We start from the raw sequence: 17,810 nt of genomic DNA, 5'->3' as shown, positions 1-17,810 counted from the left end.
TCTGGTTGGGTTGCCCGTCTGGCTTCCTGGTTTGAGCCCTGGGAGTGTATCTGGACATACATCTCCAACTCCGGCCCCGGGGGAAATGCCTGTGTTGAGTGTTTCCATAGCAACAGGGATGCAGGAACAGACAGCAAGCATCCCTCGCAGCCTGCTGAGTCAGCCCAGGGCCTCTGCAGCTTCCACGGCAGACACAGCTCTGGGCCTCAGTCGGAGCGCCCCGCCCCCTTCCTGAGCGGCACCTAGACCCCTGCGAGCACTCACTATGCTTTTTCCCTTCCTCTCACACCATCTTATTTCTCAAGACCCCATCAGGGGGACCTCGAACATCAGCTTCTCTTTGGCCCCTTATCTGGCTGCAGGTGGGGGAACTCCCCCTTGCTTCCCTCCTCCGGGAACCCACGTAGATGTGGACCTGCTTGGTGGCTCCAGGTCCGTCTTTAAGCGTGGCTATGTCTGCTTGTCTGAGGAAGCCTCATGCTGGCTGAGAAATCCACACACGGGTGTGGCCTGTGTTCCTGTGGCTGCTCACACCCCACTTCCTGTATGGAGAGGGGAGCGGGCAGCAGCTGTCCCCAGCGATTCGCCCCCCACCTGCCGCCTGCTGTCTTCCCTTCACGCACCCCACAGAAGAGCAGGACTGTGGCTCCAGCCATTGCCACGCCCCATCCCTGGGTGCCCCCTTGGTCTGATCTCTGGTCGGCATTCCCGACTTCGGCACCGGATGTCACTGACTCTCTCTGGGGCCTGTGCAGTCCCACCTCTGGACTCTGCTGTGAGAGACAGAGGTCGTGCGGCTGACGGCACACGTACTACAAGTGGGAGTGTGTGTCCGGGGCGCTCAGCCTGGCTGGGTGGGGGTCTCTGCTCCTCTTCCCCCAGCCAGGGTCCCCACCCTGCTGGCCATGCAAGCTTTGCACTCCTGCTCTTCCCTCCAGGGAGTTGGTGTTTAGACCCCAAGTGTAAAAAGTTGTGGGACGCATAATCGTGTCTCAGGGTTTACTTCTTATTGTTGAACCTCGGTTGACCCTTTTTTGTGTTTCTTATTTTCTAAAATTCAACAAATATCTGAGCAGGGGCCTGCAGGGACGGGGGTGAGTGAGAATTGTCTGTGCCTGGGAAATAGAAACTCATGGGATAGACGTGTGTGTGTGTGTGTGTGTGTGTGAGAGAGAGAGAGAGAGAGAGAGAGAGAGAGAGAGAGAGATAGAGAGAGAGAGAGGGAGAGAGGGAGGGAGAGAGGGAGGGAGAGAGGGGGTCAGGTTGGTCCACAAGTTACAACAGTACCATCAGGAACATACAGAGCAAATACCAGCATTTTTATCATTTTTATTCTTTCAGAAATATTTTTCATGTACATATCTCTAAAAGACAAGGACTTTGAACAAAACCTCACAGCGCCACTAGCCAAGTTAACAAGTCCCCAGTATCTCCCATCACACTGGCAGTGTCTAGAGATCCCTGAGCATCTCAAAGATGGTTTCCTTTAAAAAAAAAAAGGTTTTATTTGTTTATTTGAAAGGCAGAGCTGCAGAGTGAGAGAGAGGGGGAGAGAGAGAGAGAAAGGTCTTCCATCCCCTAGTTCACCCCCCAAAATGGCCACAATGGCTGGAGCTGCGCCAATCCAAAGCCAGGAGCCAGGAGCTTCTTCCCGGTCTCCCACGCTGGTGCAGGGGCTCAAGGACCTGGGTCATCCTCTACTGCTTTCCCAGGCCCTAGCAGAGAGCTGGCAGCTGGGACTCGAACCAGTGCCCATATGGGATGCCGGCACTGCAGGCGGCGGCTTTACCTGCTACGCCACAGCACCGGCCCCTCATAAAAGGTTTCTATACTTGATTTGCTTAAATCAGGAACCCAAGAAGGTCCACGCAGTGCGCTTGGCGGCTGCAGTGCCTCCCTCTTCACCTGCCAGCATCGCCACCGTTCTTTGGCCTTGCAGACCTGTTTCTGGCAGCCCATCTGCCGACGACACCGGGCTGCTGTCCTGCACTTGCCTGCGTGCTGGGCTCTGCTGGTGGCCGTCTCTGGGGTTCCCCCGCGTGCTGTTGAGTGGGTTGCCCGGAGCCTGGGACTTTTTTTCTTGAACACATTCCCAATGAGTTTCTGGATGAACTTTCTTCAGGAGAAGTCTTGGCTTTGTTTTCCTCTTAGTAAGAAGCATCCTTATCATCTTACTGCCTCATCTCTCACCTTCCAGATCATTTGGTCACCTGTTTAGTTTCTTCGTAGCGTGTCATCGTCTGAAATTCTCTTGTTTGTTTTGTTTTCTTGCTCAAAGTCTGCTCTCCCCACGGGCAGGTAGGCTCTGGGAGGGTCACTGCCTTCTCCAATTTGTTCCCTCGGAGTTCCCAGGCTGTGGCACCGTGCCAGGCATGGCAGGTGCTCCACAAAGATTTGTTGAATGACTTATGAATGGATCCATCATCCACTATGCTGTGAGACCTGGGGAGCAAGAGCTGTTTACATCTGCTTCCCCAGAACACAACTTGGTACACAGCAGGTGCTTAGTATATGTTGGAATTGAGTAGATTTTTAAAAAGTCAATAAGCAGGGGCAGATGTTGTGGTGCAGTGGATTAACCCCGCACTTGGGACACTTGTATCCCACATTGGAGTGTTGGTCCGAGTCCTGGCTACCCCACTTCCAATCCAGCTCCCTGCTGATGTCCTTGGGAAACAGCAGATGATGGCCCAAGTGCTTGAGACCCTGTCACCCATGTCGGGGTCCTGGAAGGAGTTCCTGGTCCTGGCTTCAGCCTGGCCCAGCCCTGGATGTTGAGAGCATTTAGGGAGTGAACCAATGAATGGAAGAGCTCTTTCTCTCTGTCACTCTGCCTTTCAAATAAATAAATAAATCTTTAGTTTTATTTAAGTTATACAAGTTTCATATATTTCATATATAAAGATTTAGGAACACAGTGGCTTCCCCCACCCTCCCTCCCACTCATGCTCCAACCCTTCCTCCCCCTCCCTCTTGAATTCCCACTCTTAAATTTTACAGTAATCTATTTTTAGATATTATATAGGCAACATAAAATTTTATTTTATTTATTTTTAAAGATTTATTCATTTATTTTTGGAAGTCAGAGTTAGGGAGAGAGGGAGAGAGGAAGGGAGGGAGGGAGAGAGGGAGAGAGAGACAGAGAGAGAGAGAGAGAGAGAGAGAGAAAGGGATCTTCCATCCGCTGGTTCACTCTTCAGATGGCCACAATGGCCAGGGCTGGGCCAGGCCAAAGCCAGGAGCTTCATCTGTGTCCCCCCTGTGGATGGCACGGGCCCAAATTCTTGGGCTGTCTTCTGCTGCTTTTCCCAGCTCATTAGCAGGGAGATGGCTTGGAAGTGGAATAGCCGGGACATGAGCTGGAGCCCATATGGGATGCCAGGGTCACAGGCAATGGCTCTACCTACTATAACACAACACTGGCATCACAAGCAGCATAAAATTTAAAGGGACTTTTCAAAAAGGATAAAATGCAAGCCCTTCCTGCAATCCTGTCCCCTAGCACAGCTCTACCCATTCGCCCCTCACGTCCCCTCCTTTTTCACCACGCACGTGCAGTGGTGCACGGTTGTGAATGTCGCACACACACTGGTGGCAGCTGAAGTCATTGTGCACTTACAGTGCAGTACTCCTGTGAGGTAAATACTACTATGCTACTCACAGATGAGGAGACAGAGGCTTAAAGAGGTGAAGTGTGTTGCCCAAAGTCCCATGGTTAACAAGGAGTAATGCTTGTGAACTACACAGAGACCGTGAGCCCCTTGGGGCTGGGATTCATGTCTTGCTCATCTTTGATTATCCGTCTGGTGCCAGGGAAAAAGCTCTTCCCTGCACTTCTACAAAATGACTGCCTCCTTATAAAATTGCTCTGTCACTGAGTGTTGAGCCCTTGCTGGTTGTGTTCTGACTCATGCTTCCCTGAATGTGCCCTCTGCCTAGGATGCGCGCTGCTGATCTGCAGAACCGGCTCGAGGCACTCATGGAAAGCGCATTCATTCTTAGGCTGAGTCTGCACTAGGACTAGGAGGACTGGGCGAGAAGCTGGGAGCATTTCCTGGCCTCATGGTGTATATGCCAGGTGGTTTTCCCAAGGGCTCCCGTGAATATCTGGTGACCAGCTGTGCCCATTGCACAGGCATTGCTCGCTACGCCCTTTGTTGTGTTGCTAGTTTATCTGAAGTTTTCCTCAACACTTCCTTCATTTGTAGGTCTTTGACGTGGTGAAAGCATGTTGATCCTTTGTGGTTTTATTCCCTTTGGCTTCAGTGTCAAAACCTTTGAAATCCTCCGTTCACCTAATTTGGGAGGTCGTGAAGTCTAACAGAGACTGGTTTGCATAGGTATGTGTGTGTACTTAATATGCTATTGAATCCAAATGTATTTTTTCAACCTGTTTGTTTATTCTAGCTTTGTGGTTCTTTGTTATTTTTCCATAGACGTTTCCACACGCACTCGTATGTCTTAATGAAGTGTGCTGTGATGAACAGTGAGGAAATTCGTCTCCCTTTTATGCCCCGCAGCATCTATATTCCCTTTTTATTAATATGTAAGGTTTTTCTCTTATAGAAACAGAGTGTTTATTGGAGAAATTTTAGCCCTAGACAGTAAAATAAATATAAAATTTTGTATATACATTCCCTTTTTTTCTAAAGTACCACACAGCACATTGTTTTAATTTCTTTAAACTGATACACTGTGAGCACGTGGTTTTCTTCAAATACTGCATGTTGGGTGGAATTTTATTATATAAACATTTTAAGTGTTTATTGTGTGGTCTAAAATGACATGTTTTTGGGTGTAAAGATGCAGTTTAAAGCGTGTGTCACTCGTTCATAGATGCAAGGTGTGGCTCAGTGCAGATAGAGACCCAGAGGGAGCATGTGCCATAGGAGTTTTGTGGGAATCTTGGGGTGCAAAATTCAGAGTGGAAGCTCCAGTCACCCTGCTTCACGTGGAGGGAAGACTGGTGCCATCCTGTTTATTCTAGTATTTGTGCCTTTTTTTTTTTTTGACAGGCAGAGTCAGACAGTGAGAGAGAGAGAGAAAGGTCTTCCTTTTTCCATTGGTTCACCCCCCACGTGGCTGCCACAGCTGGTGCACTGTGCCGATCTGAAGCCAGGAGCCAGGTGCTTATCCTGGTCTCCCATGGGGTGCAGGGCCCAAGCACTTGGGCCATCCTCCACTGCACTCCCGGGCCACAGCAGAGAGCTGGCCTGGAAGAGGGGCAACCGGGACAGAATCCAGCACCCCAACCGGGACTAGAACCCGGTGTGCCGGCGCCGCAGGCGGAGGATTAGCCAAGTGAGCCGCGGCGCCGCCCAGTATTTGTGCTTTAAAAGATGTGCCTGGGTTTGGAAGGTGCTGCGTTAGCACTTACACGTATTGGTCTAGACTAAGAGAAAAGAGAAGCCTCAAACAGAATTACAGATGAAAGAGGCGACATTGCAGATGATGCTACAGAAATGCAAAGGATGGCTGTGATCGGCCGTATACCAACAGTGAATACCTATAAGACATGGAGAAGTTCCTAGTCCTAGCCTTCTGACCAGGACTGAATCATGCAATAGAAAAAACACACATTGACACTTCATTGTCAGCACAGAAAACCACACATATCTGAGAACTTAAGTGTTTTTTTTTTTTTTTTAATTTATTTGACAGGTAGAGTTATAGACAGTGAGAGAGAGGGACAGAGAGAAAGGTCTTCCTTCTGTTGGTTCACTCCCCAGCGTTGCGCCGATCCGAAGCCAGGAGCCAGGTACTTCTCCTGGTCTCCCATGTGGGTGCAGGGCCCAAGCACTTGGGCCATCCTCCACTGCCCTTCCGGGCCACAGCAGAGAGCTGGACTGGAAGAGAAGCAACCAGGACTAGAACCGGCACCCATATGGGATGCTGGTGCCGCAGGCAGAGATTTAACCAAGTGAGCTATGGTGCCAGCCCCAAGTGTTTTTTTTTTTTAAGATTTTATTTATTTATTTGAGAGGTAGAGTTACAGACCATGAGAAGGAGGGACAGAAGGAGGGAGAGAGAGAGAGAGAGAGAGAGAGAGAGAGATCTTCCATCGTCTGGTTCACTCCCCAAATGGCCTCAACTGCTGGAACTGAGCTGATCTGAAGCCAGGAGCCAGGAGCTTCTTCCAGGCATCCCACAAGGGTGCAGGCACCCAGCCACTTGAACCATATTCTACTGCTTTCCCAGGCCATAGCAGAGAGCTGGACTGGAAGAGGAGAAACCAGGACTAGAACCAAGCACCCATATGGGATGCCGGTGCCACAGGTGGAGGATCAACCTATTATACCACAGTACCTAAGTTTTTTTTTTTTAAAGATTTATTTATTGTGGCACAGCAGGTTAAAGCCCTGGCATGAAGCGTCAGCCTCCCATATGGGCACTGGTTCTAGTCCCAGCTGCTCCACTTCCGGTCCAGCTCTCTGCTATGGCCTGGGATAGCAGTAGAAGATGGCCCAAGTGCTTGGGCCCCTGCACCCATGTGGGGGACCTGGAAGAAGCTCCTGGCTTCAGATGGGTGCAGCTCCGGCCATTGCAGCTATCTGGGGAGTGAACCAGCAGATGGAAGACCTCTCTCTCTGTCTCTACCTCTCTCTGTAACTCTGTCTTTCAAATAAATAAAATAAATCTTTTTTTAAAGATTATTTGAAGGGAAAGAGAAAGAGAGAGAAAGAGAAAGATTGACCTTTTATCTGCTGGTTCACTCCCCAAATGCCTGCAAAACCTAGGTCTTTGCCAGAAGTCAGGAACTCCATCTTGGCCTCCCACGTGGTTGGCAGGGACCCAAGGACTTAAGCCATCATCTGCTGTCTCCCAGATGCATTAGCAGGAAGCTGGATCAAAAGTGTAAAGTAGCCAGGACTCAAACCAGGCCCTCTGATGTGGGTGCAGGCATTCTAAGCAGTGGCTTAACCTACTGTTCCACAACACCCACCCCAAAACTTCAGTATCGATAGGGTTTGCACAACAGGTCATTAGGAATTGTTGAATAGCTGATGCTGGGCAACCGGTTGTCAATATGCAAGAAATGAAATTGGATCCCTAACTCACACCCTCTACAAATATAAATTCCAGAAACCAATATAGGAGAATCTCTGTTTGACCTTGAAACAGGGAAGAATATCTTAAAATATGAAAAGTGGGGGAGCACTTTAAGATTTCTAGCAAATGGAACTAAATGATAAGTTTATTTTGTTACAAAACAATTTTGAAGTCCATGTCTTCAAAAAGTTCATGAAAATGCACATTATGAGAAATTATGCATGAATTTCAAAATTGCTTTGTGCCAGAATAAGCTTACCTTTAAAAAAAAGATTTATTTATTTATTTGAAATTCAGAGGTACACAGAGAGGAGAGGCCAAGAGAGAGAAGTCAGAGTTACAGAGAAAAGGAGAGGCAGAGAGAGAGAGAGAGAGAGGTCTTCCATCTGCTGGTTCACTTCCCAATTGGCCGCAACGGCCAGAGCTGCACGGGTTGAAGCCAGGAGCCAGGAACTTTTTCTGGGTCTCCCATATGGGTGCAGGGGCCCAACAACTTGGGCCATCTTCTGCTGCTTTCCCAGTTCATAGCAGAGAGCTGGATTGGAAGTAGGGCAGCCGGGATTTGACCTGGCAAGCATATGGGATGCCGGCACTGCAGATGGCGGCTTTATCTGCTACACCACAGCACTATTTCCCACTAACTTTTTTGAATTCTCCTTATAAGAATCTTAAGAAAATTAGGAAAAAGCAACCCAATAGAATTATTAGCAAAAGACTTATCCAAAGCAGGAGCTTCTCCTGGGTCTCCCACGTGGGTGCAGGGGCCCAAGGACTTGGGCCATCCTCTACTGCTTTCCCAGGCTATAGCAGAGAGCTGGCTAGGAAGTGGAGCAGCCGGGAGTAGAACCAGTGCCCCTATGGAATGCCAGCGCTTCAGGCCAGGGCGTTAACCTGCTGCGCCACAGCGACGGCCCCGAAATTTGTCCTTCTTTTTTTTTTTTTTTTTTTTTTTTTAATTTGACAGGTAGAGTTATAGACAGTGAGAGAGAGACAGAGAGAAAGGTCTTCCTTCCTTTGGTTCATTCCCCAAATGGCTGCCACGGCTGGTGCTGCACCGATCTGAAGCCAGGAGCCAGGTGCTTCTTCCTGGTCTCCCACATGGGTGCAGGTGCCCAAGCACCTGGTCCATCCTCCAATGCCCTCCCGGGCCACAGCAGAGAGCTGGACTGGAAGAGAAGCATCCGGGACTAGAACCAGCACCCATATGGGATGCTGGCACTGCAGGTGGAGGATTAACCAATTGAGCCACAGCATCGGCCCCTTCTCTGCAGTTTTAATCAAATATGGATGCTACAGGCTGTTAACATGGACTGGGAAAATTATATTTGAATCACAGATCTGTATTTTTTGTGTATTAGGATGAAGGCAGTAATTGACTTTGCTCTTCCTGCCTTCCATTTACAATTATTGATCACTGAAGCTTGTTGAGTATAAGTTAGAATTTGGTTAGCTGAGGTTTCGTGTCAGATTTTTGTCTCTGTTCACGAAGGAGATTTTGGCCATTGGGGTTTAATTCTGTGCCCCTACCCTGTTTGTGTATTGCTCTTATTCATCTCATTTTTTCACTTGGGCCATCTTCTGCCGCTTTTCCCAGGCATTGGCAGGGAGCTGGATTGGAAGTGGAGCAGCTGGGACACAAACTGGCGCCTATATTGGATGCTGGCGCCGCAGGTAGCGGCTTTACCCGCCATGCCACCATGCTGGCCTCAGGCCCAGCTGTCTTTTGTAGGTTTGAGCCCTGTCTTCTGTGGATCTGTGGGGAGCTGCTAGGAGGTCCCTTGTCTGGGGCAGCTCAGAGCCCTGCTACCAACCCCCTGCAGAACCTGGGGAGGGTCTCTTCCTCTGAGTTTTCTCATCTGTAAAATGGGAGTTTGCAGCCTTGCCAATTGCCTCCCAGATGGGTGTGAAGGCGTGGTGGACGCGCTGTAGACCAGGAAGCCCCACCCCCTCAGAGGGCTTGCAGCTGGCTGACTGGCATCAGGCTCCTGTACAGACCTTGTCTTTTCCACGCACTTACCACGCGTGCCGCCAGCTGAGATTCACAAGCTTGACATGTGCTTTTGGAATATTTATCTTGCAGATTTGTACTTTTTTCTTTTTTAAATAGTGACTTTACAAATCACTTTATTCTTATGAAGTTTCAAAAAATTTTTCCACCTACTTTGTATTTATACCTCTATGGAGAAGTGAGTGTGTGATAACTTATCACCAAGGGTGCCTTTGCATTCATTGTGGATGAACATTTAACTCCCATTTTCTCAACAATCCTTGTGGATACATTTTTTAAAATTTGACAGGTAGTGGCCAGCGCCGCGGCTCACTAGGCTAATCCTCCACCTAGCGGCGCCAGCACACCGGGTTCTAGTCCCGGTCGGGGCACCGGATTCTTTCCTGGTTGCCCCTCTTCCAGGCCAGCTCTCTGCTGTGGCCCGGGAGTGCAGTGGAGGATGGCCCAAGTGCTTGGGCCCTGCACCCCATGGGAGACCAGGAGAAGCACCTGGCTCCTGCCTTCGGATCAGCGCGGTGCGCTGGCCGCAGCGCGCCAGCCATGGTGGCCATTGGAGGGTGAACCAACGGCAAAGGAAGACCTTTCCTCTCTCTCTCTCTCACTATCCACTCTGCCTGTCAAAAAAAAAAATTGACAGAGTTTTTAGACAGAGAGAGAGACAGAGAGAAAGGTCTTCCTTCCATTGGTTCACCCCCCAAATGGCTGCTACGGCTGGCGCGCTGTGCCGATCTGAAGCCAGGAGCCAGGTGCTTCTTATTGGTCTCCCACACGGGTGCAAGTGCCCAAGCACTTGGGCTATCCTCCAATGCCCTCCCGGGCCACAGCAGAGAGCTGGACTGGAAGAGAAGCAACCGGGACTAGAACCAGCACCCATATGGGATGCTGGCACCACAGGCGGAGGATTAACCAAGTGAGCCATGGTGCCAGCCCCTTGTGGATACATTTATAAAGCATGCCATACACCACATCTGTAAAAGATAGCAAAGTATTATTTTTAAGATTTTATTTATTTATTTAAGAGGCAGAGTTACAGAGAGAGAGGTCTTCCATTTGCTGGTTCACTCCCAAAATGGCCGCAGAAGTCAGGGCTGGGCCAGGCTGAAGCCAGGAGCCGGGAGCCCCAGCTGGGTCTTCTTTTTTTTTTATTTTTTTTACTTTTTTTTTTTTTTTTGACAGGCAGAGTGGACAGTGAGAGAGACAGAGAGAAAGGTCTTCCTTTTGCCGTTGGTTCACCCTCCAATGGCCGCCACGGCCGGAGCATCACGCTGATCCGAAGGCAGGAGCCAGGTGCTTCTCCTGGTCTCCCATGGGGTGCAGGGCCCAAGCACTTGGGCCATCCTCCACTGTACTCCCTGGCCACAGCAGAGAGCTGGCCTGGAAGAGGGGCAACCGGGACAGAATCCGGTGCCCCGACCGGGACTAGAACCCGGTGTGCCGGCACCGCAAGGCGGAGGATTAGCCTAGTGAGCCGCAGCGCCGGCCCCCAGCTGGGTCTTCTTTGTGGGTGGCAGGGACCCAAGCACTTGAACCATCATCTGCTGCTTCCCAGGAGCGTTAGCAGGGGACCAGACTGGAAGCAGAGTAACTGGGGCTCCAACTTGCATTTCCATACGGGTCGCAGTTGCAAGCTACCGTTTGACCCAGCGGACCACAAAGCCGCCCTGGTGAATGTTAAATAAACAGGACACACTTGTCTCTCCGGCCTGGAGCAAGAACCTCTGGAGCACTGTGCTCCCTGCTCTGTCCCAGCTCCTAGATCTGGGAATACAGCAGGTGCTCAATAAGTACTGACTGAATGAATCATGGCTTTAGGATCCTTTTCATTATTGATTTTAATAAGATGTGTGTTTTTGTTTATTAATGGGATGAATAGCTTATTAATGCTTTTTTTGGGCCAAATGTCTGCATGTTATTTTATGGAATCTGTGACCTTTCTTTCCCAATTTTTTCTCCATTGCCTTTTTCTAGGCTCTTTTATTTATTTATTTATTTTTCTATTTTATTTTTTTCCCCCCGACCTCCCTCCCTCCCGTGGCCCTCCCCTCACCCACTTCCTCTCCCATCCTGCCCTTCATCACGTTTCATTTTCAGTTACCTTCATATACCGAAGATCAATTTAGTATATACTAAGCAGGGATTTCAACAGGTTGCACTCACACAACCGAACCAGGTATAGGGTATTGTTCGACTAGTAGTGTTGTTTTTGAGTTTCATAGATAAACATATTGAGGACAGAGATCCTGCATGGGGAGCATGAACCCAGTGACTCCCGTTGTTGATTTAACAATTGGCACTCTTATTTATGACGTCAGCAATCACCCGAGACTCTTGCTATGAGCTGTCTAGGCTATGGAAGCCCCTTGAGTTCACCAACTCTGAATTTGTTTAGTCAAGGCCATATCACAGTGGAGGTTCCTTCCTCCCTTCAGAGAAAGGCTAGGCTCTTTTATTTATATCCTTTTCTTTCTTGTTCTTATCACTCATGTCTTTTATTCTGTCATTTAAAACAAAGAGTACATGAGCACCCCCTGGCTGCCAGATTGCCAGGCACGGAGGAGCTGGGGTGAATGAGCCCTGCTGACCCCTGCGCGTGAGGGGTTTATGGTCTGATAGTGAAGTCAGGCCTGAGCAGGTGTTTCACAAATATTGAATTATGAGAATGGTAAATATCAGGGCCGACATTGTGGTACAGTGGGTTAAGCCGCCGCCTGTGACACCAGCATCCCATATGGGCTCTGGTTCAAGTCCTGGCTGCTCCATTTCTGATCCAGCTTCCTGCTAATGCGCCTGGGAAAGCAGCGGAGGATGGAACAAGTTCTTGGGCCCCTGCACCCACATGGGAGACCCATATGGAGTTCTGGGCTCCTGGTTTCAGCCTGGCCCAGCCCTGACAGTTACAACCATTTGGGGAGTGAGCCAGTATAGATGGAAGATCTCTCTCTCTCTCTCTCTCTCCTTCTCTCTCCATAACTCTGCCTTTCAAATAAAAAACATGGCAAATGCTGTGAAAGCCAAGTTGGGGAGCATGGAACCTCAGGAGAGGCTTCCCCGAGGCTGCCTGGGATCAGATGGAGAAATAGGAGTTGGCAGATCGGGGGCCTCGAGGAACAGCCTGGGGACTGCAGCGGGGCGGGGGAGCCAGCAGGGATTTCTCGGGGAAATCCAGAGCGACTGGGGTCACAGGACTGCAGTGAGGGGCTGTGAGGGGCACAGTTGGGGTGCTCTCACGCCCATCTTTGAGTGCTGACTCCCCTCTAGCACTGCCAGGCAGGACCTGGCACCACGACAAATGGCACTGAGCTCTTGGTTGCCCCCAGATGACCTGTGTTACAGGTTTCTTCTCTGGATTTGAAATTCATTTAAGAACACAAGGTAGATTTTACATTGGTAAAGTCACTGCACCTCCTGGAGCCTGGGCTCCCTGCAATGGGAGCAGTCACGTCTGCCCCGACGCGTCTTCCGTGACCTCCACCTGTCCTCCACGCCAGAGTCAGAGCCTGAGAGGGGCTGCGTCCCACCCACCTGGGCACTTCTGGCTCCTGCCCCTGGGCCTGCCGCAGAATGAAGGGCTCGGGGAGGGCTTCCCAGCATAGGGAGCTGGGCTGGGCTGGGCTTGAGGGTGGAGGTGTGGGGAAGTGGCCAGAGAAAACCAAAGCACAGGGCAGCAGCAACGATGACAATAAGACAGTGACCACAGTGCCTGCTCACTGCACCTGTGCCCACTTCTAAATGCTCTCCACTCAGGGAGGCGCTAGTGTTCCCATGTGACAGATGAATACACTGAGGGACAGAGAGATGGAGGGTATTGCCCATGGTCACGCAGCTCGCAAGTGTTGGGACCCGGATTGAAGACAAGGCATGGCAGCTTTCAAGTCTAAGAAGCAACACATGCAGAGAAGCAGCAGAGCGGGGAGGCTTCTCTCTGGTCCTTGTCCTAGTGGCTACGAGAGCCATGGAAGGCTTTGGAGGGAGGGAGTGCTCAGGCTGTGGCCTGCCCCGCAGAACTGATGTGGCCATCGCTCTCTCCTACAGAAACCATCCGCGGAGCAGCCCCTGTACAGCAGCAGCCTGTGGGGCCCGACGGCCGAGGGCTGTGACTGCGTGGCCGAGGGCCTGTGGCTGCCACAACTACACGTAGGGGACTGGCTGGTCTTTGACAACATGGGCGCCTACACCATTGGCACGGGTTCCCTCCTCAAGGGGACCCAGGCCTGTCGCATCACCTATGCCATGTCCCGGGTGGCTTGGTAAGAACTGGGGGGTAGGGGGAACGCTGTGCAGAAGCAGCCTGGGGGAAGCTGAGATCTGGGACCCTGCTTCCGTGTCATCCAGTTTGACAAGTAGCTCTTGGCTGCTGAGTCCAGGAGAGGCCTGGGCTTGGCCTCTGGCTGTGGCCGTGAGTGAGGCTGAGCATCCCCGGAGGAGCTCACGGCCCTGTGAGAGACACCGAGGGGCAGACAGGCACTCACGATCCAGGCCAAGTATCCCCTGTCCCAAAGGCTGAGGGCCAGCTGGGCTTTGGATCGGGGCTTATTTTGGATTTTGGAATATTTGCCTATCTGTAATGAGATTTCTTGGGGCTGGGACCCCAGTCGAAACATGTTCATTAATCACGTATAAGATGTGTATACATATACTTATTTTTTATTTTTAAAAAAGATTTATTTGAAAGGTACAGTTACAGAGAGAGAGAGAGAGAGGTCTTCCATCTGCTGGTTCACTCCCCAAATGGCTGCAACAGCTGGGGCTGGGCCAGGCTGAAGCCAGGAGCCAGGATTTTTTTTTTTTTCTGATCTCCCACGTGGGTGCAGGGACCCAAGGACCTGGGCCATCCTCTGCTGCCTTTCCGGGCACATTAACAGGGAGCTGGATCAGAAGTAGAGCAGCTGGGTTTGGAACTGGTGCCTAAAAGTCTGCAAAGGCCAGGGCTGGGGCCAGGCTGAAGCCAGGAGCCAGGAGCTTCATCCAGGTCTCCCCTGTGGTTGCAGGGGCCCAGGTACTCGGACACAGGGTGGAAGCTCTGAGCCCTCCCTCCCGGAGGAAGCGGGAGTCAGCTGGCAGGAGGGCATGGGCAGGGTTCTGCCGGCAGGAGGAACGGAGCCCAGATGTGTGCTGGAGGCACTAAGGGGCTGGTTGTGACTGGAGAGGGAAGCGGGGCTAGGTCTGGGGTTGCCTTGAAGGTTGAGTGACAGGGGGTTAAGGGTGTGGGTTTGTCAGCTGCATCCATCACTAAGACCCCAAAATGTTGATGCGTTGAAATGCGTAAGTCTAGACGTTTCCCTTATCAACTTGTATTCCTGCAAACGCTTTAGTGCCTGGCTCTGTGCCCGGCCTCGGGGCCACTGGAGCATCTACAACAGCAGGCAGTCAGCTGTGGCGCAAAGCTGCACCCAGATGCAGGCAGAGAGTGACAGGGCCACAGGGAGGGGGAGACAGCGAGCTGGGGAGGGGCGCTCAGGGCCGCCCCTCGGAAAGCAGCACCCGACAGGCAAGGGGGTGTCACTGGCCTGCAGGAACAGGGGAGCAGGGAGGACAGTGCCAGTCTGGGAGGGTAGGGGCTCCAGCACTTAGGGAGCTGCTCAAAGCTCCGGAGCGGGGGTTTGCCCTTTGGGGAGATGTCTTGGGCCAGGGAGGCAACATGAGCAGGCCGGGAGACCACGTGGGGATGCCAGTGGGAGCGGAGACCAGTGCATCCATGCAAGGATGTCTGGTGGGGCTTCTGGTGGGAGCAGGGACAAGATCCCCAAGGGCAGCCCCCGCAGCTGATCAGAAGGTGGAGCCATTTATGAACGAGGGCACGCAGGGGGAGGAATGGTTTGTGGGATTGGGGGGGTAGGCAGGAGATGATGTTTTTCAGGCCCTAAGCCTGGGGTGCGAGGATACGGACTTTGGAGTGTGATTGTTGGGTTCACATTCCACCACCTGCTAGAGATGTGCTCTGGGAAGGCCCCTCCTCTCCGGGTCTCATTTTTCTCAGCAGCAAAAATGTCCCCTGGTGGGGTGTGGGGGAGGCCACCGTTAGATAACGTAAGTCAAGTGCCTAGCACATCTGGCACACAGTCAGTGCTCAATCAATGCACTTCCTTCTCCTTTGTGGGTGGTGGTGGTGGTGGAAGGGGGCAGTGTGGGAAGGTGGGCAGGTGTCAGCAGGTGCCCCCAACCACCGCCAGCCAGGTGCCCAGGCCCATAGCCCCCAGCACCCCTCTCGCCCCCAGGGAAGCGCTGCGAGGGCAGCTGCTGCCCGCGGACCAGGAGGAGGACGCCGAGGGCGTGTGCAAGCCTCTGTCCTGCGGCTGGGAGATCACAGACACCTTGTGTGTGGGCCCCGTCTTCACCCCGGCGAGCATCATGTGAGCGGGCCCCGTTCCCCCCTGGAGAACCCCCGCGGGGCCCCAGCGATGCCTCTGGGAGAGGTGGGGCAGGCGGCGAGCAGAGCGCCCTGCGGCCGGGACTCAGGTGCCTGCTCTGCTGCCCCCACACTCCACCTGTAGTTTCTGCCCTGTAAATAGGACCAGTCTCACACTCGCTGTAGTTCAAGTATGCAACATAAATCCTGTCCCTTCAGTCGTGTCTGCCTCCTGTGCCTCGCAAGGGCCTGGTCAGCCAGGTGTGTGTGTGTGTGTGTGTGTGTGTGTGTGTGTGTGTCGGGGGGAGGGGTGCAATACGGGGTCTCCTGCCATCTCCTTCCTCCCTTTGTAAATATGAAGCAAATAAATATTTAGTTTTCTTATACTCCAGTGGCACCGAGCAGTTAATTCATGAAGCAGCCCGGACGAGACTTGCCTGCGCTGCCCGTGTGCACCCATATCCTCGGCTTCAGCCCTGACCTCACCCCTGGGCCCCAGCTGCGGTGTGGGTCTCTCTCATGGGCGCCCACCTTCTCTGACTCATCCCTCTCCCCGCAGGCCTCCAGAGCTGGCAGGGGTAGCTAGGGACTGGCGAGTGGCCTCTGCGTGAACCCAACACCCAGCCCAAGGCCTGGCCCAAAGGACCTGATAGGACTTTGGAAACGCACGCCAAAGGTCAAGGGCAGAGATGGGTGTCTGGGAGGTCGTGAGTGGCCCCTGCCTCCTGTTCTGTAAGCTGGCAAGGTGGGAAGAGGGATGCAGGCGCATGGCGGCTGACTTTGTGCCTTCAGGCAGGAGCTGCTGGAACAGACTTGACCATAGGCTGTTGCTGTGTCCCGGTGCGCATGGCCCTGCCACCGGAGAGCAAGTCCTTATCACAGACAAGGCTCCCGCACGCAGCCAGGGCCCCAAGCTGTGCTCCTTGGGCCTGGGAGTTGCTTATCAGCTGGGCTCAGAGCCTGGAGCTCCCCTAACTGCTGCAGATCTTACAGTTCACATGGCATAAACTTGGCCTTCAAAAATGCCTTCCAAAAATATATTTACAAGAGACAGCGAGCACAAGCTCACCCCTGTCTGCTGGTGCACTCCTCAGTGCCTGCAACGGCCCGGCTGGGAGCCAGAAACTCAATCCAGGTCTCCGACGTGGGCGGCAGGAGCCATCAACACTGCCTCCCAGAATCCGCATTGGTGGAAAGCCGGAGTCAGCAGCTGGAGCTGGGAATTGAACTCAGATTATTCTGATATTGGACACAGGAGTCTTACCAGTGTCCTCACTGCTAGGCTAAACACCCCCCACATTCACCCTTTCAGAGTGTTGGCGGGACCTCCCCAGAGCTGTGCAACCATCACCAGTCAACCCTGGAACACGGTCGTCAGTCCCAGAAGGAACCCTCCACCCGCTAGCAGTCTGCATTTTCCCTTTCCCCACCCACTGTGAGCACGGCCCCTCACCAGCTCTACCAATCTGCCTACTCGGGACTTTTCACTCAGTATCCCAGCCGGTCCTTGGAGCCCCTCCCAAGTGATGCAGGGGCAGTGACCCCTCACCAGGCCGTCCTGCCTGGGACCTCCCAAGGGACACCCTCTCCCCAGCACCTCCCGTGGCCCTCCCCTTCCATTCACTCCTTTGCCCGCTCTGGGAGGTATGACCACACCGTCTCCACGGCTGAGCCTGCGCTGACTGCCCTCGCCGGTGATCGGGGGCCTCATTCCCTTCGCTCAGCTTCCGCCCAGATGGCTCCTCAAGTGGAGCCTTCCTGGAGCGCAGTCCCCCCCCCCCCCCCCCCCGCGTGCACGCCTTTATCCTCACGGCGCCTACGGCTATGCCCAGCTTCCTCTGTGGCATGTTTGCGTTGCATCTGCCTGTAGTCGGGACAGCAGCTCCTCGGCTGCAGCAACCTTATTTTTTATTTTTCTCACTGCTGTCCTTGTCACCCGGAACAGAGCAGATGTATATGCTAATGAATAACCTTTCTGAATCTGTTTAATCGTTTGTAAAATGTGGCTGCTGAGTGTTTTCCCCTCTGGGTTATTGAGATCAAACAAACAAAAAAATGGGGATAAAGTACTTCGCGCTGAGCCTAGTGCATCACTAGGTGCTCGATAAATGGCACTGAGAAGGACTTCCTCGGGCAGGTATTAAGCGCTAACTGTGGCCATGCCCGGCGGTGGACATCGGTGATGCAGAAGTCCACACGCGTCCTCAAGGGACGCACGGAACAACGCAATCGTGAGGAGCCTGAGTGACAGAGGCTGAACTTGATTCAGCAGGCAGCAGGGAGCCCTAGATGCTCTGAGCACCAGTGTGACAGGCCCTTTGGGAAGACAACGGAAGTACATTCGACAGGGACAGCTGCGTCCGCGGTGCCTGGAATACTTGTAGCTGTCCAGTAGCGGTGGACCAA

The 17,810-nt window shown here is 52.5% G+C and overlaps 1 protein-coding gene across 3 annotated transcripts in view; it reads left to right on the top strand.

Moving 5' to 3' along the window:
* AZIN2 (antizyme inhibitor 2) overlaps positions 1 to 15,796 on the top strand; it is a 33,937-nt gene extending 18,141 nt beyond the window's left edge. The window contains exons 10-11 of one of the 3 annotated variants that reach the window (XR_016236715.1): positions 4,209 to 4,340; positions 13,091 to 13,228. Coding sequence is in view for 2 of the 3 variants with exons in the window: in NM_001294156.2 (NP_001281085.1) it covers positions 13,091 to 13,305; positions 15,274 to 15,412 (354 nt within the window). In the remaining variant the exon portion in view is untranslated. 3 annotated transcript variants of the gene reach the window in all.
* Positions 15,797 to 17,810: the final 2,014 nt, after the last annotated feature.

This window comes from Oryctolagus cuniculus, chromosome 7 (assembly GCF_051225735.1).
Source record: "Oryctolagus cuniculus isolate XC-2025 breed Fujian yellow rabbit chromosome 7, ASM5122573v1, whole genome shotgun sequence".
Lineage (NCBI taxonomy): Eukaryota > Metazoa > Chordata > Mammalia > Lagomorpha > Leporidae > Oryctolagus > Oryctolagus cuniculus.
The sequence above is the reverse complement of the archived record's forward strand: the minus strand, read 5'-3'. Positions and strand labels throughout refer to the sequence as shown.